The sequence below is a fragment of the Metarhizium album genome (genome assembly GCF_000804445.1).
Source record: "Metarhizium album ARSEF 1941 chromosome Unknown scaffold_11, whole genome shotgun sequence".
NCBI classification, from domain to species: domain Eukaryota; kingdom Fungi; phylum Ascomycota; class Sordariomycetes; order Hypocreales; family Clavicipitaceae; genus Metarhizium; species Metarhizium album.
The window spans coordinates 376,235-393,427 of record NW_024467585.1 but is presented as its reverse complement, the minus strand read 5'-3'; the positions used below and the strand labels follow the sequence as shown (position 1 = coordinate 393,427).

General features: G+C 57.4%; 6 protein-coding genes across 6 annotated transcripts; 1 reads left to right on the top strand and 5 right to left on the bottom strand.

Annotated features, from left to right (window-relative positions):
* Positions 1–92: 92 nt before the first annotated feature.
* MAM_04851 (Thioesterase domain containing protein) lies at positions 93–5,043 on the top strand (the record flags this gene model as incomplete). Its single annotated transcript, XM_040823649.1, has 9 exons — positions 93–417; positions 476–1,183; positions 1,385–1,505; positions 1,704–2,704; positions 3,365–3,435; positions 3,499–3,629; positions 3,700–3,819; positions 3,884–4,733; positions 4,813–5,043. 9 exons carry the CDS (start codon positions 93–95, stop codon positions 5,041–5,043), a joined length of 3,558 nt encoding a protein of 1,185 aa, XP_040678320.1.
* A 243-nt stretch (positions 5,044–5,286) lies between these two features.
* Positions 5,287–5,902, bottom strand: MAM_04850 (uncharacterized protein; the record flags this gene model as incomplete). Its single annotated transcript, XM_040823648.1, has 2 exons — positions 5,287–5,779; positions 5,865–5,902. The coding sequence occupies 2 exons, from the start codon at positions 5,900–5,902 to the stop codon at positions 5,287–5,289; spliced, it is 531 nt and encodes a 176-aa protein (XP_040678319.1).
* A 970-nt stretch (positions 5,903–6,872) lies between these two features.
* MAM_04849 (Superoxide dismutase) lies at positions 6,873–7,662 on the bottom strand (the record flags this gene model as incomplete). Its single annotated transcript, XM_040823647.1, has 3 exons — positions 6,873–6,995; positions 7,075–7,542; positions 7,615–7,662. The coding sequence occupies 3 exons, from the start codon at positions 7,660–7,662 to the stop codon at positions 6,873–6,875; spliced, it is 639 nt and encodes a 212-aa protein (XP_040678318.1).
* Positions 7,663–9,075: 1,413 nt separating this feature from the next.
* MAM_04848 (uncharacterized protein) lies at positions 9,076–9,492 on the bottom strand (the record flags this gene model as incomplete). Its single annotated transcript, XM_040823646.1, has 1 exon — positions 9,076–9,492. One exon carries the CDS (start codon positions 9,490–9,492, stop codon positions 9,076–9,078), a length of 417 nt encoding a protein of 138 aa, XP_040678317.1.
* Positions 9,493–9,849: 357 nt separating this feature from the next.
* Positions 9,850–11,127, bottom strand: MAM_04847 (DNA-binding protein; the record flags this gene model as incomplete). Its single annotated transcript, XM_040823645.1, has 1 exon — positions 9,850–11,127. One exon carries the CDS (start codon positions 11,125–11,127, stop codon positions 9,850–9,852), a length of 1,278 nt encoding a protein of 425 aa, XP_040678316.1.
* A 1,961-nt stretch (positions 11,128–13,088) lies between these two features.
* MAM_04846 (glucose transporter) lies at positions 13,089–14,940 on the bottom strand (the record flags this gene model as incomplete). The annotated part of the gene is made up of 3 exons (XM_040823644.1): positions 13,089–13,858; positions 13,922–14,508; positions 14,642–14,940. 3 exons carry the CDS (start codon positions 14,938–14,940, stop codon positions 13,089–13,091), a joined length of 1,656 nt encoding a protein of 551 aa, XP_040678315.1.
* Between the last annotated feature and the right edge of the window lie 2,253 nt (positions 14,941–17,193).

Here is a 17,193-nt window from a genome sequence, read left to right as displayed (position 1 = left end):
CTTGGCCCAGACGTCGCAAGTTTCTCAATCCCGGTGTCCAAGGAGTGCAGCCTCTCCGAGGTCTACCACCGTGGCCCCAAAAACCACCTGCCATGATAGTAAGAATACCGTTCCGGGCCAAGCCATTGCGCTCTGCTTGCTGTGATGGCCAGGCGCAGAGATGGGCATCATACTACGAGTCTTCCCTCACGAAAGACGCATTGAAGCAGAAGGTCGAATCGGGCCTTGCCGGCGGCAACGGCGACGCGAATATGTCTCTAGATACGGAGAAAAAGACCATATCAACGGCCACGGGCGATTTGCCAATCTCTCCCCTCTTCGACCCCGACTGGATGAAGGCGCGCCGACGGTCAAGAAAGCAAAATCCAAGCAGGCCCATGGGTAGATTCCGGAAGAAGTTGGCCAACAATCCGTATAGTAAACAGGCCACACCCTATGACACTTTCTGCTTTGTCTATATCTAATGACTTGAAAGCTCAAGCGCTCGCAACTCCTATTCGCCGATGCCCCAATACCGCGATATGCCTACCGAGGTACTTCCTGCAAGACTTCGAACTCGTCAAGCACCCGAAGGACGACTCCCCGTGGTGGGCGCCAGGTCCTCTGGCCTTTGAAAACCTGATAGACGAAAGCCAACCTCGAAAAGATGAACCGCGGGACGCAGGCTTGGATGTAGAAAAGTCACAGACAAAAACATCAGGTCCCGATGCTCACGCCCCCACCACCAATTCAAGCAGACGTACAGGACGAAGTCCGATTACTAGCTATGCCTTGGCTCGAAAATCAGTCATAGACAGGATCGGAGGCCCAAGTCAAAGGCATGCGGCCCAACTCCTAGCTACGCGCACCGGTTTGGCCTTGGCACCGAACATCAAAAGCCCAGTCTGGAGGCAAGACATGGGCGACGTTCTTTTGCGAATGATGCGACGCCAGGCAGTTGATGCCCTAGTCTTTCAATCGGGGATGGAGGGGTCAAGGCGGGAAAAAGTGCTCCAGCCTTGCGAGGAGTGGGATCAAGTCAAAGAGGTCAAGCCTAGCGGATGTGTGCTGTGGTTACCCAGTAAAGAGGAGTCGTGTCCTCGGTACGCGACGCTCGACATCGACGGGGCCAAGTATGGATGCAAACTTGTGGTGCATGATTTGCACAGGCTCTTTGGAGAGGCTGAACTCGAAAGACTGACAGGTGCGTCGAAGCTATTTCAAGAGAGCGAGATTGTGGTTCTGAAGCAGCGGAAGTCGCTTATGAAGCTCCATCTTTTGCTGTGGCGATTGCAAGGGTATTTGGCACAACCGACCGCCTTGTGATCCAAACCCTTGCGATGACAAATGCAAAGATGTATGCGGAATCCTATAGACTGTATTATAATCTGGCTAAATTTGACAGCTGCGCTTGGTACGGCGGCTGAGGCCCCAAGAACGATGATGTTTGACCACTCGGAGATGATGCTGATGATGCACCGTGGTCTGCGGCCATGGACGGAGATCCGCAAGGCCGCGGGCGCCGAGTCTCACGAGCAATTAGTTGGCGTATCTGTAGAGACACCAAAATGCATCATTCGGAGGAGTTCATGATATATCAGTTGCTCTTTGTTGGCTGGTCCAACCCCTCGTCTCGACATCCCGGGGCAGCGATTCGCATCTATTGTGGATGAGGCTCTGCCGGCTACGTCAAACTGCCGATGCAGCGTGCACCGAATTGCCAGCTCACTCGTCAGCTCGACCATCCTGGACATTGCCATGAACCAACCCCCAACGCTGCCTCGGAGCCTCGTCGCAGTACAGTACCAAGCAAAGAGGTCCGGGGCGAGCGAGCGATTCGAGCGAGGAACACATCTGCAATCGTCTCCGGCGGAACAAGCAAGCTCCTTGCCAAGATTTGACGCGCAGATGCAGTCCGGACACGGCGCAGAGCTTATCCAACAGGAGAGGAAGCCATACAAAAACGGAAAACCAGCGACTCCCATCTTCCTGATTCACGATGGCGGTGGAACTACATTCGCATACCACTGCTTGGACTCGATCAACAGGTACATCTACGGCATTGGCAACCCATACTTTGACAACCCCGAGGCGTTTGAGGGAAATCTCGCACATCTTGGACAAGTGTATGTCGCATGGATCCGAAGGGCAGTGACAAGGCCAGACTTCCCCGTCCGGAGAGCAGGGAATGGGCGTGTCCAGATCTACTTGGGCGGATGGAGTCTGGGCGGCCTGCTGGGCTTTGAAGTCGCCAGGCGCCTCGTCGACGACGACGACATCAAAGTTGTGGGTATTCTCATGATTGACACCATATACCCCGGTGGCTTCAGGTGGACTGCAACGACCGATCCTGCCAGCCAAGTGCCGGAGACGGGCCTTGCAAGGACCGAGATGCTGTCGAGGAGGTGCATGGTGCAGGCGAGGCGTATGGTTGGCGGGTGGAAGATGCCCGTCTGGGATGGAGACGATGCGGATACGCGGCCGAAGAGCGTGCTCGTGAGAGCCAAAGGGTGCCTGCCGACGGCGGCGGGTGGACTTGGAGTTCATGAACTGGATATATACCGTGGAGATGAGAAGCTGGGATGGGGCAAGTATGACAGGAACATGTTTGCTCAGGTGTTTGCCGTCGACGGGCACCATTTCGACCTGTTTAGCTTCGGCAGGGTCGCGGAGACGACCAGGGTTGTGACACGGGCATTGGAGCGACTGGACAAGGAGCTTGTCTGTAAGGGATGGCGGCCGTGGTAGTGCTATGGGTGTGCTGTTTCCGTCGACGAAGGATCTGTTGTCAAGTTACAGAGTTGTAGGTGTTGGATCGATTGGACCTTGGAAAGTTGGCGAGGAGTCGAGCCCAATGGCATGTCTCGAGTATAAACGACGTCGGGCGTGGTGATCCATCCCGGCCGAGGTATTTCCCAGCATTGTGATGCGTGTGAAGGTACCTACGACTCGGTAATGCTACCTGAAGGCGCATGGCCCGATAAAGTGCCGCCCAAGCACATGGCACATTTCCAACCCTAAGGACCCAGGAGTCAGGACCCGGGGCCCACGAAGCCTGAGCACGCAGGAACGTGCGTCCCACCCCCCACCTCATGCCCCTCCATGGGCTTAAGAAACGTCAAGTCGTGGCCCCGCGACCGCGATACGCCCGTCGTTTTAGCTCATACATCAATCTACCCCTCGCCGTCGTTTTACTTCACCATCTCTTATTTCTGCCTTTTTTTCTTTTCTTTTTTCCTTGTTTACAACACCCTCCTATACACAATCACTTCATTGCTTGTTTTGTGGAATCACTCCATCGAGATGGAATACGATACAAAGACCCGTACGAACCCGTCCATTCGACCTCGACTAGAGCCTGACTGACTGACCCTCACAATCGCAGCCAAATCCGTCACCAGCGACCCTACATCGTTTGCCCACGACTCTGTGCGGAACCGCTGGCCGGTCATCCTGGTACGCAGCTTCCACCCAGTGCGACTGCAATAGGAGAAATTGCTAACACCCCCACGTATGCAGACGGGAGCTGTTGACGACGTTCACCGCACGGTCGCCGAGACTGACGACGCCGAGAAGCAGGCCGAGGGCAAGAAAATTATCGAGCAACTCGGCAACCTTAAATACGAAGTTTTGCACGACAGAAAGCTCACGTGCGTCTTGCAACCAATTTGACATTCTGCCGCATGGAGAATCTGGACTGATGATTGCCACCTGCTATAGTCCCATCGTCGACGATGGCTACCCTGAGGAGATTGCTCGCTACAACAAGGAGATTGAGCAGCTGGGCAACCCTACATGGTTGCACGTCCCTTGGCTCTTCTCCGAATGCTACATGTACAGGTGCGCGGAAACCGCCCCTGCTCTGCTAATCCAGTCGTCTCGACGCTAATCCCGCCCCCGACAGACGCATTAGCACCTTCTTCAGTGTCACCAAGCACTGGAAGAACTACGACATCTTCGCCCGCCAGAAGATGGACACTTTCCGCACTTCTCGGAACGCTGTTGTTGAGCTAGCTTCCCGATACAAGGAGTTTGTCACTGAGCTTCGCGGCAACACGGATGCCACCCACAATGAGGATGCCGAGAAGCTGCTCTTTACCGAAATGTTTGAGATTTGCCTCTGGGGTAACGCCACCGACCTGTCACTGCTCACCAACCTCACCTACGAGGACATCCAGAAGCTCCAGGGAAGCCAGGCTCGTAAGGCGGCAGAGAAGAACATTTTGATCAACGACCTCCCCGATGCTTACGCCATTCTCAAAAAGGCCCGCGATGATGGCAAAAAGGAGCGCCGTGTTGATTTTGTTCTCGACAACTCCGGGTTCGAGCTGTACGTTGACCTCGTCTTGGCCGGCTTCCTCCTCACCTCCGGCTTGGCTACCCAGATTGTTCTTCGTCCCAAGTCAATTCCCTGGTTTGTCTCTGACGTCCTGCCCGGCGACTTCCCACTGCTGCTCAACGCGATTTCCAACCCCAAGAAGTTCTTCGAGGCCCAGTCCGACGAGGAGAAGCTTCAAGACAAAACCCCGGCCCCATTGGCTGACAAGGAGGCCGAGGACCTCCTGTATGTCTTTCAGGAGTGGGCCAACCTCCACGCCGAGGGCCAGCTCATTTTGCGCCCCAACCGCTACTGGACCGCCGGTGGCAGCTTTTGGCGTCTGCCTGCGGAGGCTCCTGAGCTTCACGAGGACTTGAAGGGTGCTGAGCTCACCATCTTCAAGGGCGACCTGAACTACCGGAAGCTCACTGGTGATGTATGTTTCAACGCTTGAGCCACCGGCCCCCTCCGCATGATTCATCTCACGCTTGGCAGAAGCTAATGGGAACTTGCAGGCTCAATGGGACCCGACCACTCCGTGGACCACGGCCCTCGGCCCCATGGGCCCTGGATCCGGCGTCAACGTCCTTTCTCTGCGAACCTGCAAGGCTGACGTTGTTGTCGGCCTTCCGGCTGGCAAAGACCAGGAGTTGAGGGCCACAGAAGGCGGCGGCAGCGACACCGGTGCCAGGCGATGGGCCTGGCATGGAAAGTGGGCCGTTGTCTGCCTCTCAAAAGGCTCATAGAGGCCCAACTTGTACTCTGGATATTGATGTGCAGAGTCGAACTGTTTCTCATAAAACGATAGACTATAGAATGATGGATCTACAACCAGGATAGACTAAAATCAAAGGAGACTTGCGGAGCATTTGCTTGCCCAGCTGAAGAGGGACGCAACACACAACACGCCCTGCCCTCGTGTCGCTCGTCCGTGTTCCGCGGCACACATGCGTGCCAGTCCACCCCGGGAACTCGACACAGCCCTGAACCTAGACTCCCCCGTACGAGGGGGGCCCAGTGTAGGAGGGAGGATCCTCATACGACGGCGCCCTGGTGACGGTGACGAATGTCGTGGGCGCAGCGGTCTGTCGAGACGTCGTCTCCGTAGCACCTGCGCCAGACTCGGACTCGTAGCAAGGCCACGACGCGTCCGCGCAGCCTGACGAGCTGCCCGGGCCGCCGGACGACGCCGGGGATCCCCATGTAGCGGTTGACGGCGTTGACAGTGTTTCCGTCGAGCCCGCGCCAGATGGGCCGTGGGGCGTCGCTGCCCGCGTGCCGCCGTAGGCAGGGGGGAGCAGCACGCTCGACGGAAAGACCGCCGAGGGCCGGCACGAGCCGCACGCGGACGGTGGACCCGGACTTGGAGACGCCCCCGAGTAGCCGGGGGCGGGGATGCCGGCGGAGCAGCAGGACGCGGCGGCTGTCGCGGAGACGGTCGCCGCGGCCAGGGCCAGGGCCAGGGCCGGGAATACCAGGGCACTAGGAGGCAAGAGAAGAAGTCAGCGTGGGGGCTGCCGTTGTCGCCGTCGCCGTCGATGCGAGGGGGGGGGGGTGCCGAACGTACCCGACGCCCCGGGTGAGCAGCTTGCCAACGGGCCTCATCACGTCGAGGGTCAGGCTTGGCGAGGGGGGACGGAGCTAAGCCAGACGAGCTGTAACTTATTTGTTGAATGTCTTGGGCACTCGACGACCTGTATCTCAGATGCCTGCGGCCGTGGCATTTATACGTGTCTCGCTGCTGCCGAGCAGTGCCGCCGCGCACCGGGCGTCGGAGACGCAGGGCCACGGGGTCCTGCCCCTGTCCCGATCGGTCTGGACTGAGGAGGTGAGGTACAGAGTACGTTGATGCGTCTATCCGAAGGTCATTTCGGCCCGGGGCCCGGACGAGCGACGCCCGCACCGTCCAACAGCCGTTGTTCCGGCCCCAGGGGACACAGGGGGCCTCCTTGCTGCGGGACGCCGGCCACGAGGGCAGGTTGCGACGCCCATCGCGGCCAGCGGCTTCTGGTGGTGCTGTCCTTTGACCTTTGACCTTTGACCTTTGATCATGGCCAGGACTTGAAATCACCGCATGCCGGGCGGCACGGACTCGGGGATCACGGCAGACACACAGTACAGCACAGCAGGTGGCACGCGCGCGCGATGGGCTTGGGGCTCGCACACGTCGACGCGGGCAGCTCGGTCTTTTCGGCGTCGCCAACGATGCAGGAACAAAGGGGGCGCTGGCGCCGCGGCAGACAAACGAGAGGAAGAGAGGCGACGACACGATGCGCAACGTGGGCAAGGGGTGTCACGGACATGCTGGCGGCGCTGGATCCGGGAAGCGTGGGCCCGTCGCCGTCGCCGTTACCGTCACCGTCACCGCCCCCACGAAACGGTCACGACAAAAGGCAGCAGCTGTCCGACAAGGGGGTTGGAAGACATTGGACGTGGTGTTTTAGCAAAAAGACTATGGAGTAACGAAGCGAGCCGGCAAAGCCCCCATCGGCGCCATCGCACACCGCCAGATGCCGTGTGACCGTGACCGTGACCGCCGCCCGACGCTGCCGCCCGGTGTTCAGGGACGCAGGGTTTAGATGGCAGCCCTGAGGAGTTTGAAGACGTCGTCGCGTCCGCCCTTGAACCGAGCCTCGGCCGTCTTCCAGTTGACCACGTTCCAGATGTTGTCGAGGTACGCCGCCTTGCCGTTCAGGTACTGCCGGACGGGACGGAGACGAGACGTTAGCACACAGCACTGGCGGAAGAGAGGAGCCCCGTCCATGGCAAGTAGTTACCTGGAGGTAGTAGGCGTGCTCCCACATGTCGACCCCGAGAATGGGCACCTCCCCTCCCACGACGGGGTCCTGGTCCTTGGTGGTGACGATGCGCAAGCTGGCGCCGTCCTTGACGAGCCAGCCCCAGCCGCTGCCCTGCAGGCCCAACAGCGCCTTTGTGAAGGCGGCCTTGAACTCGTCGAGGCCGCCCCAGGTCTTGGCCACGGCGGCCACCAGGGTTGCTGCGCTCTGGGGGCTGGCCTCGGCCGAGCCGGCAGGGGCCAGGTTCTCCCAGAAGAGGGTGTGGTTGATGTGCCCGCCGCCGTTGAACTTGATGTCTTTCTGGAGGGCAATCTGGCCGGCGATGTCCTGGGAGGACTTGGCGGCCTCGTAGGCATTGACAGCGTTGTTCAGGTTCGTCACGTACGTCTGGTGGTGTTTGCCGTGGTGCAGTTCCATGATCTGCGCCGAGATGCTGGGCTCCAATGCCTAGGTGCCATGGGAGGACGGTTAGGCACACGGTTGTCGGGACATGGATGGGCTGGAGGAGAAGGCACGTACGTTGTAGGCATAGGGCAGCTCGGGGAGGCTGTAGATCCTGACAGACATGGCTGGCGCCTGGCGGTCGGGACGTGTGGTTTGGATGTTGGTGTTCGAGGAGACGTCGTCGAGGAGACGTCGTCGGACGGGGACAGTGTAGGCGAGAGACAGCGTCAACCGCGGACGGCGGAATCGCCAGCGGCAATCCTAATAAATGGAGAATGAAAGGTAGAGCGGAGGGCGGCACAAGGGGCATCAAGCAGCCTTGGGGGCCCGTGATATCTCAACCTTGCTTGGTCGAGCGGCTGGGTGCCATCGACCGAGCGGCCTGCTGTCGCGCGTGCCCTTCACCATTTGCAACCTTGATCTGTCAGTGCCCAGTGTCAGTGCCAGCGATGCCATCTGGTGACGAGAGGCGCTTTGTGGTCAATCGGGAGCATTTCCGCGCAAACTTGCTCATGACGATTCCGGACGTGGGTCCAGTTTGGCTGGGCTGACTGGCGTCGTCGCGCCTTCATGCACCCGGATGGCCACACGTCGCGAGGCTTTCCCCAGCCGACCTGAGCAGGAATGAGCACGGAGCGTGTCGAGCCCGGCTCTGCAACCATGTATTTCAACCCAGGTTTTCCACGGTCGTCGTCGGCCGTGTCGTTGCCGCCGCGAGTTGGTGGGAGACCAAGAACGAACAAACATGTGTGGTCCGGAAGTCACGAACCGACCCCGAGGAGGAGCGCTGGCCGCCCTCACTGCGCCGAGAAATGACGGACACGATAGCCCATCAAGTCGTTTTGCCCGAGGAGATTTGGCCTTCCACACGCCCGGACAGCCTGCCAGTACCGAAGCCACCCATGCGAGACTCTCACCAGGCCAAGGGTGGCGTCTGGCGGATGCGGACAAAGTCCGCGTCGTCATCCAGTACGTATTCCTGTTCCCGTTCTTTGGACTCCCAGAGTCGATTGCCGAGAAGAAGGCGAGGTCGAAATCGAAAGGCCTGTCTGGTCTAATCAAGTATGCAAAGCTCGAGCGGCGACATGACCAAGAGCGCTCACGAGTGCGGTCTCTTTCGGCAGTTTGTGTTTCCGATGTATACGCGGCTGTCGAACAATCACGTCGAAATCCCGCTTGGCTGTCCGCTTTCGTTGCAAGTGGGAAATGGCGGCATCATAGGGAGACGAGTGTCGGTGTCGTCGAGGTCAGGCCTGGGGCCGGAGGTGCTGATTGCCGAGGGCATTGTGGGATTCAACTTCCTGGAGCAGCCGTGCCTGTAGCAGCCGCGCTAAGGGCGCCGTTTCAGAGATTCTCCATCAGCGACGTTGAAGTGCCATGTCAAGACGGTATGCGGGGAAAGTGGACGATGATGAGCAGAGCCCGTCTCCGGGGTTGGCGACGCGCAATGGGCTGCATTTGACGAGCGAATATATTGGCAGACACTGCTGTCTTTGCTTCGGGCACACTTCATGACCAGCGACAGGTGCGCTGCTGCTACTGCTGCTGCTCCCTCCCAAATACCCTCTTCGTACGTGACCGTCTCTTCTTCACACCGGCCGGCCGCGGCTCGTCCTCCTTGATTCCCATGAAGTGAAGGGCACCAATCATGCTCTTGAGACTGGGGAGCGGGCAGGTTGTCGACATGTCAATCAAGTCAGAGCGCTCGTCGCTCGTGATGGACCGCAAGCTGAAGATGTCTGCCAGCATGGGCAGAATGCTAAGCTGGCTCGGCAAGCGAGGCAAACCTCCTTGTGGCCCGGGCCCTGGCGATACTGACATGTCGATGCGAGGAATTGCGTCTGTCTGGTCCCCTTTGTGCACCGTGGCAGATGTATCTCCTCCGTCTCGTATCTTGTCGACATCGAGACGAACGACGTACTTGACCTGGCCGCTGCTGGCGGGACGTGCCATGGTGTTGACCCTTGTCTTGAAGAGAGGCTATCCTTGTACGGGACGGGGTGTAAAGACGTGGCTTGGTGTTGAGACATTGTGTATTCTCCGTGCCTATTTCGGTATAATGGTCTAGTAATCGACATGTTCGAGTTTCCGGACAGCTGGCAATCCAGCACAGTCATTGGAAGTGCGTCCGAACCAAAATGTGCTTCATCCTTCCGAGGCATGCATATGAATACTCCCATAGCCCTATCCCTGCTCATGCCCATGCCCACGCCACGCAATGCATTCAGAGCAAGTAAAAGGAAAAACCCCGCGAGCTTTTGCCACACGCGCTTCCCGTAGCAGGTCAAACCAAGAAGCAACGCCTACGTGTCAATCCAAGCTCGTTTCGTCCCAGTCGACCCATCGCCGAATCACGTCGTCTACCTTTCGAATTCCCTCCCTCGTGGCCTTGACCTCGAACCACTCTCGATGCTCCCTCCCGCAAGCACGGCAGGTTGATGCGTTCGCGCGCAACCCCATGCCCGCCAACTCGATGTGGACCAAACGCTCGACACGACGACAATGAGGCGTCATCCGAGGCGTGCGGCTCACTCCGGGCCTCTCGTTCGAGGCACCCACGTACGGGTAATAGCGTAGCATTTCAATGTCGTACCCGCACTGTCGCTGCCACTGATTCATCCTCCGCTGCACATTGGCTGCACGTCCTATTTTGAGCAGCATGGTACTCTTGTCGCCTTTGTCGCTCGGGTCTGCAAAAGTAGACACAATGTCGCTTGGTCGGCGTGAACGCGCCGGCGACGGCGGCGACGGCGCCAGCAGTGACCGAGCGGCTTCGACTGGCGGCGGTGCTTGTTTCGACGCGGGCGTCAGCCAAAACATGTATATGTAGCCGGCTTCGTCGGAATCGGCGTGCGGCTTGGCAAGTTCGGCCATGAGTGCTGACGCTGTCGTCATGTCCAGTGAGTCTGGAACCAGGTCCCTGAACCGTGCAGTCTGTGAAGCGGCAGACCGACCAGATCGATAGGACGCCTTGCTGGGCGAGGCATTGGGCGTCGCAATTCGCCCGTGGCCGCCTGGTTTACCATCTTGGCAGTGTCTGCCTGGCAGGTTTGGCATCGAGGCTGAGGGGGCCGGCTTGTGGACAGGTTCCAGCTGCGGCCGTGGTTTCGGCCGCGCGGGCTCGCTCACTTCCTCCAGTGGAAGATGGAAGCAGAAGCAGAGCTGCAGCTTCGGCCGTGTCCTTGGCCTCGGTGCTTTGACTGGCGTCCTTGGCGGCGTCCCACGGTCCTCCTTGCTTTGCTTTTGCCTACTCCTCTTCTTTTCTTCGAGATGCACGACTCCCAGCCGGTCCGCGAGCGTATCTAGGCTCGAGCGTTCCTCTAGGATAGGCTTCGTGACTCTGTTTGGCCCGGGGCTAGACCTTGCACTGTGAATGGCTTGTTCTTTGTGTTGCCAGCAATAGAGGGCCTCATCGCTCAGATCTACTCTGGGCCCTCGATTTCTTGGGGCCAGCGAAATACCGGGAGACCGGCTGATGGGCCGTCTGCACGGCCTTCCATTCGAGGTTATACCACGACATGTTGACGTTGGGTTTCTGGAGTCGGCTCGGTCGAGAAGCGATTCGGGCGTGTTGGCAACGAATGGCATGATGTTGAGCCATTGGCTGTGAGTTGAGGCGATGTAAAGTCGAAGGGACAGTCGTGACGCCAGCAAAAGCCCTCGAGCGGTGGATCAGTCCAGGCCGCAGCGACGAGGCCGCCGAAAAGGGCCTCAATTCACATTTCTGCGAATGGTTGGTTGGTGGGTGGTTGGTTGGCTTTGTTGGGCTGTACGTGAAAGCCCGAAGCGCTTTGAGGTGGCTGGGGACTGTTCATGCTTAGGTAATGTGACCGGACTCGCGCACAGTGGCGCCTTCCTCCCAAAAGAGGAAAAACAGAGAGAAAGTGGGGCTCTCACCGGCGCTAGCGGGCCGCTCACCGGGTACAATCGGTAGACCGGCGCCGCCAAATCCCCACTCGGTGCCGAATCCACCAGACTGTGCAGTGAATTCGCAGTCACACCACGTCAACACTATGCAGCCTGGCGCGCTACATATCAAGTCGTCCGATGCTGCTCAGAATAATTTTCCGGCTGCTCTAGAACGTTTCGAGGAGAGCACCACAGGGACACTCGGCGCGAGACGAGGTTCCGGAAACGTACATCTCCCATGAAGGATCCATGCCACCGGCGCCGTGGGCGTCATATCGATGAGACTCTTGCCACGTGAAGCTTCGTCCGCCAGCTATCCGGTGCCCCTGTTACAGCCATACACCGCCTTCTTTCCTGCTTCCCACTGCCCGGACGCATCTCCAACCGCCACCATCATACATGCCGGTGCAGCAAGCGAGGGACGTGTCCACTGTCCACGGCGAAACCAGAATACGACTGCGTAGTCTCACTCCGGAACAAAGCAGAGCAATGTGCAACGTTTGTCAATTTGTCCACCTTTCTCTTTACAGCCAGCCCCTGTCGAGATAAGAACCAACAACAAGGCAGTCGACCATCACAGCTTCGTACTCCGAGCCGGACGACGGTGACAAATGCACGCGCATCAAGTCGCTCCGCCGTAGGCGAAAATACATGGCTCTCGGGCGTCGGCGCAGTCCACGGTCTCCAGGCAGTCGTGCTCGTCACGCAGGCAGGACGCTTGGGACCTGACTGTTCCACAATCCAGGTCGTCCTCGGCGAAGCCTGGCGCGGAGCCGTCGACCCAACGACGGAGTCGAGTCGACGGGGCCAAAGTCGACAAGGCCGGATAGATAAAGTGGAAGTAAGACGGGCGGCCAGCATGCTGCATTTCGATCGAGCGCGCTGTTTCTCGCCGTGAGCTCGTTCACGCCATCTTCTACTTGCCCAGTGTGTTCCAAATGGCCTCGCTGGCCTTCGTAGAACGGACCGCCGAGTATCCCGTTAAATTCTACGACACAAATGCTGCTGTCTACGTTGAATCACGTCATCGTCATTGCATATCTCTGTCCGTCCGGACCGAAACAAGAGCCGAGCGAGGGCGACTCTGAGCCATGGATAGCAGAGGAAGCCAGGGACCCTGCATTGAGGGGAAAATTGGGAGTGCTGCTGCTGCTGCGCGTATTACCCGCGTTGGAGACGGATCGAATAGTATAGGCAGAGAGTTCCACAAGGGATTCATGTTCTTCATATCACGAGAATCTTTCGTGGCTTCACTGGGGAAACACATTAGATCTATGACCTTGCTGCATGCATACTTGCGAAAACTGGTCGGCGGTATGTTGAGGGTGAGGATATCCTAATTCCTCCTCAGCAATCGGACCATGGGGTATCATCGGTATAAAAGAGCAGTGGAAGCAAGCATATGAACTTCGGTGTATAATAGAGCTTGAGCCCCAAAAATGCTATATACGACGTCGTTACAACTGTAATTACCTGAATTGGTATCATTCGACATGACAACATCAATCAGAAAAGACCGTCCCATATAAACTATCCCGCATGTTGTCACTAGAATCCCACGCCAGCGTCTTAAGAAGTGTTAGCCAGGGACCACATTGAGGCGAGATCGGTGTTGCATTAATTCATTCAAAACATCGCAACTAAGCAGGGTCGGTGGAAGAGGCGGGCGCGGCTTTCTCCACGTCGCGTTCGTGAACATCAGAGAGCTTGTATTCAACGGCTCGCTTGGCTTCAATGTCGCCATGCTCAGCGCGATCGACAAACTTGGTCACAACCTTGGTCTTCCACGCAGGAGTTCCCAGATACTTAATGCCGTTGGGGTCTTCAAACATAGCCTCAGTTTCTTCCAGGGTCTTGCCAGCAGTCTCGGGGAAGATAAAGAGGACGTGGAAGAATGCCACCGTGTTGAAGATGGCGAAGATCAGATACGTCTTCCACTTGATACTGGCAAGAGCAGGAGGAACGAAGAGGCCAAGAGCAGTGTTGAAAGCCCAATTTCCTGAAGTTGACATAGCGACGCCTTTGCCGCGGAGTCGCAAGGGGTACAGCTCCGGCGGATAGATCCAAGAGACGGGGCCCCAAGTCGGGGCAAAGGACGCGACAAAGAGATAGGTGCAGGCAATGAGGCCTTTGGCAGGAGCACCTGTGAGTCGCATAGACTGGGCTGCAACACCGTTGATTCCACCGGGAACAACCTCGGCGTAGTTGGCAAGAATACCAGCATTGGCGTACATCCAGGTCGCCATGAGGACAGAGCCGACCAAAAGTGTTGGGCGACGACCCCAACGATCGACCCATAAGAGAGCTGGGATGGTCATGAAAACGTTTATAATGTAGCTGATGGATGAGGCGAGAAGATTGGCATTGCCCTCGTATCCAGCCATGGTAAAAACATTGGCAATATAGTACACTGTGGGGGCAAGTTAATCTCGGGTCTCTTACAACCTGCGGCGCAAAAATGACGTATACTCACTCATGACGTTCATGCCAGTCAGCTGCGACCAAATCTGGGTGAAAAGACCAATAAGGGTTCGGTTAACCATATCGGGCTTGAAGAGATCGAAGTAGGTGACGTTGGAATGGCGACGCTCGAACTCGCACATGTCTTTGATATCCTGGAGTTCCATGGCAACAAAAGGGTGGTCAGGATCACCCTTTCCGTGCACCAGAGCCAAGACAGAGCGGCAGTCCTCCCAGCGGTCCTTACGGGCCAGCCAACGTGGAGATTCGGGTAGAATCATCATCATGAAGAAGAGGAAGACGGCAGGAATCATCTGAAGGCCCCAGGGAATCCGGAAAGACTCGGCTTTCCAGCCGATGAAGTTCTGCTCACCGATATATGAGGTCCCATATGAAATGTAGTACATGATAAGGATGCCCCATGTAATAGCCCATTGCTGCATGCCGATGAAGCGACCACGCTTAGAGGGAGGCGATATCTCGGCAATATAGACGGGAACTTGAGCTGACTCGATGCCCACACAGAGACCATTAATGATGCGGCCGACAATGAGCATACCAATGTTTTGAGCAGCGCAGGAGATGGTCGAGCCAATCAACCTGTAGTGGTGGAAAGCAACTTGGTCAGCTCAACTGAGACTCCATCTGTCTCAGGATGAAACCGGTCATACTGTGGCTGGGTCCCAAGCAGCTACCGTAACGGCAAAGAGTGTTCGGAGCTTCTTCGACTTACCAAATAATGCATCCGACCATGATGGAGTATTTGCGGCCAAGACGATCTGAGAGAGGGCCGGAGATGAGGGCTCCCAACCACGAACCAGCAGCCATAGAGGCTGTGATACCTCCCTGGACCAATTCATGAGGACCCGAACACTTCTCGTTGGTGTATGGAGGACCATGGGGGCCTTGGTTGAAGTAGCATAGGTAAGACTGCTCCCCGAGCTGGGCGGACAAAGACGAAATGTCGAAACCGAAAAGGCCACCGCCAACAACCGACACAGCGGCGATGACGTAAATGTTGCCAATAACCATGTTGACCCCAAGCGTCTCCCCGCTTATAGGCGATGTCAAGTGCGCTCGAGAAGCCAGGCCAAAGTCCAGGTGACGTTTCTCTTATTGGCGGAGTGGGCAGGAAATCCATCCACCGAAGCAAGTGAGCGGCTGGGACGGCGCTTATATATACCATGGCCATGTTTAAGCACTCCCCAGCGCCCGAACACCGACGGTCTTTGTTACTTACTGCTGGTAAAGCTGTTCGTAACTGCGTGAGCCTTGGAGACACCCGCGACACCGCTAACGCCATCATTGGAAAAGTACTCCAGCATCGGGATGCGCCACACGACCCACCCCCTTCCCCCAGGCCGGCCGGTTGGTACTTCTGAGCAGTGCTGTCAGCATCCCGGCTCATGGCTGATGAAGCGGTTGGTTTGTGTGGGCAGTCACGAGTGGTCAAAAGACCCCTCATGTGTGCGTGTGCTGTGAAATTGCCAGTGGCGTTTTGGCTAGCTCGATTTGCAACTAACAGCTCCTCAGCGCCGGAACCCCAAGTCGCAAACTTCAGTGTGGTTGGCCCGCGTATGGCGGCGACTCGGGCACTAGCAAGGCTTGGCCGAGGGCGAACAGGACATCGGGATCGTCGCCCATATGCGGCAGGGCGGCGGGACGGCGGGGCGACCAAGTTGCCCGAGTGATGGCGCCGAGCAATTGGCCGCCGTCTTCGTGATGTGGTGATGCCCTGGTCTGGCAGACGGTTTTGGCATCTGCTTTCGTCGGCAATTTGCTGCCGGCTGCTCTCCCATGCTGTTTCGTTTGCAGAGGATGCAGCCTCTGGGGTCGGCGGATGGATGGTGCATGTTCATGGCCGACGCACCTTGGTCACGAACCAGAGAGACGGGAAATGGTCTGGAGCTTTCAGGCAACCAGTGGCCCAACGTCTGTTCGGTCGTTCTTGGCCGACCTGTCGAGATACAACCCAGGCGCTCCCATGACCTGGGGGAAAGACGGCAGGGTTTGTGCACCCAGCAGTCGGTAGTGTCGCACACCTGATGAAAACCAGGTGCTTGGGAATGGAGTGCACCATTTCCACAATGCGGAGCTGCAAACAGAGTAGTAGATTGTGAGGTGCGTGAGTTCCATATTCCGGGGAGGCTGGATACTGTGGACGCGAATATAGACCATCATCTGCCCGTTGAACTTTGCGCACCGAGTACAAAGGGCAGTCAATAACTCGGCCGAAGCTGTCATTGTGCCTCCTACAAATCCGACTTTGGCCAAGCCCAGCTAGTACCCAGCATCGAGCGACACATGTCTCTCTCCACTTCCCCAGTCACTTTGCATTGGCGCCAAGGATACGGTTTACTTGGCTGGATCGCGGAGATTGAGCCACGGACGACGTCAGCCGATATCAGGAGCCCAACGTGAAGTAGGGAGCACGACAGGAGTCATGACGAAGCGGATGATCCTGGCGACCTGGATGACAGCATAATATTGAAACGCAATTTGCTGGCTTGTTAACCCTTGCTGGAGAGAGGCGCTTAGCTGATCTTGTAGGCCCTAAAAACCAGAGGTGGCCCAGCACTCCGTACGACCGAAAAAAAAAATGGTTTTGTACCGCAAGTATTTCCGGGTGAAGGTCACCCGAAGCCTAAAATAGCCGGGTTGGGCGGGTCGCACTGACTTGGTGCCATTTCTCGCCCAAGCTCGTGAACCTTTAGAGTCGTTTATACGCCGCCTGTCAGCTTTTTCTGAAGAAAAAGCCAAGTTGACACGAGGGTGGAGACTATGGGGGCTGCAAATGGGAGCGAGGGCGTAGAGACGGAGGGCGGGGGCATGGCTGATGACGGGACAAGTCCATGACCGACCGATCTGGTGTGGCGCCGTCGATGAGCTGGTTGGCTGGATGTGAATCTTGTGCATTGTAGAAAGAAGGAGAAGAGAAGCTGAATGAGGATAAGAGATGGGACGGCTTGGACAGAACACAGGTCGACTGGCGAAAAAGATGACAAAGAAAGTGGAGTGGTCCGGAGTCCGGACCCTGAAGCGGCAAAGCCATTCAAGCTGGGGCAGGGAAAGAGCGTCTCTTGAATTCGGAAGAAGACTGAATGCTTTGCGGTGCAAACAGGTAGTGAGTATCCAGGCAAGGTAAGTATGGAGTACGCGGAGTACGCCCTTGAAACTTGGCTGCGCTAGTTCGCATCATCCTGCTCAGTACGGCGCATCCGGCATGGAAACTGTCACGCGCGTCTTCGAGATCCATCAGTCGCCTCGACAGCCTGCTACGCCAGC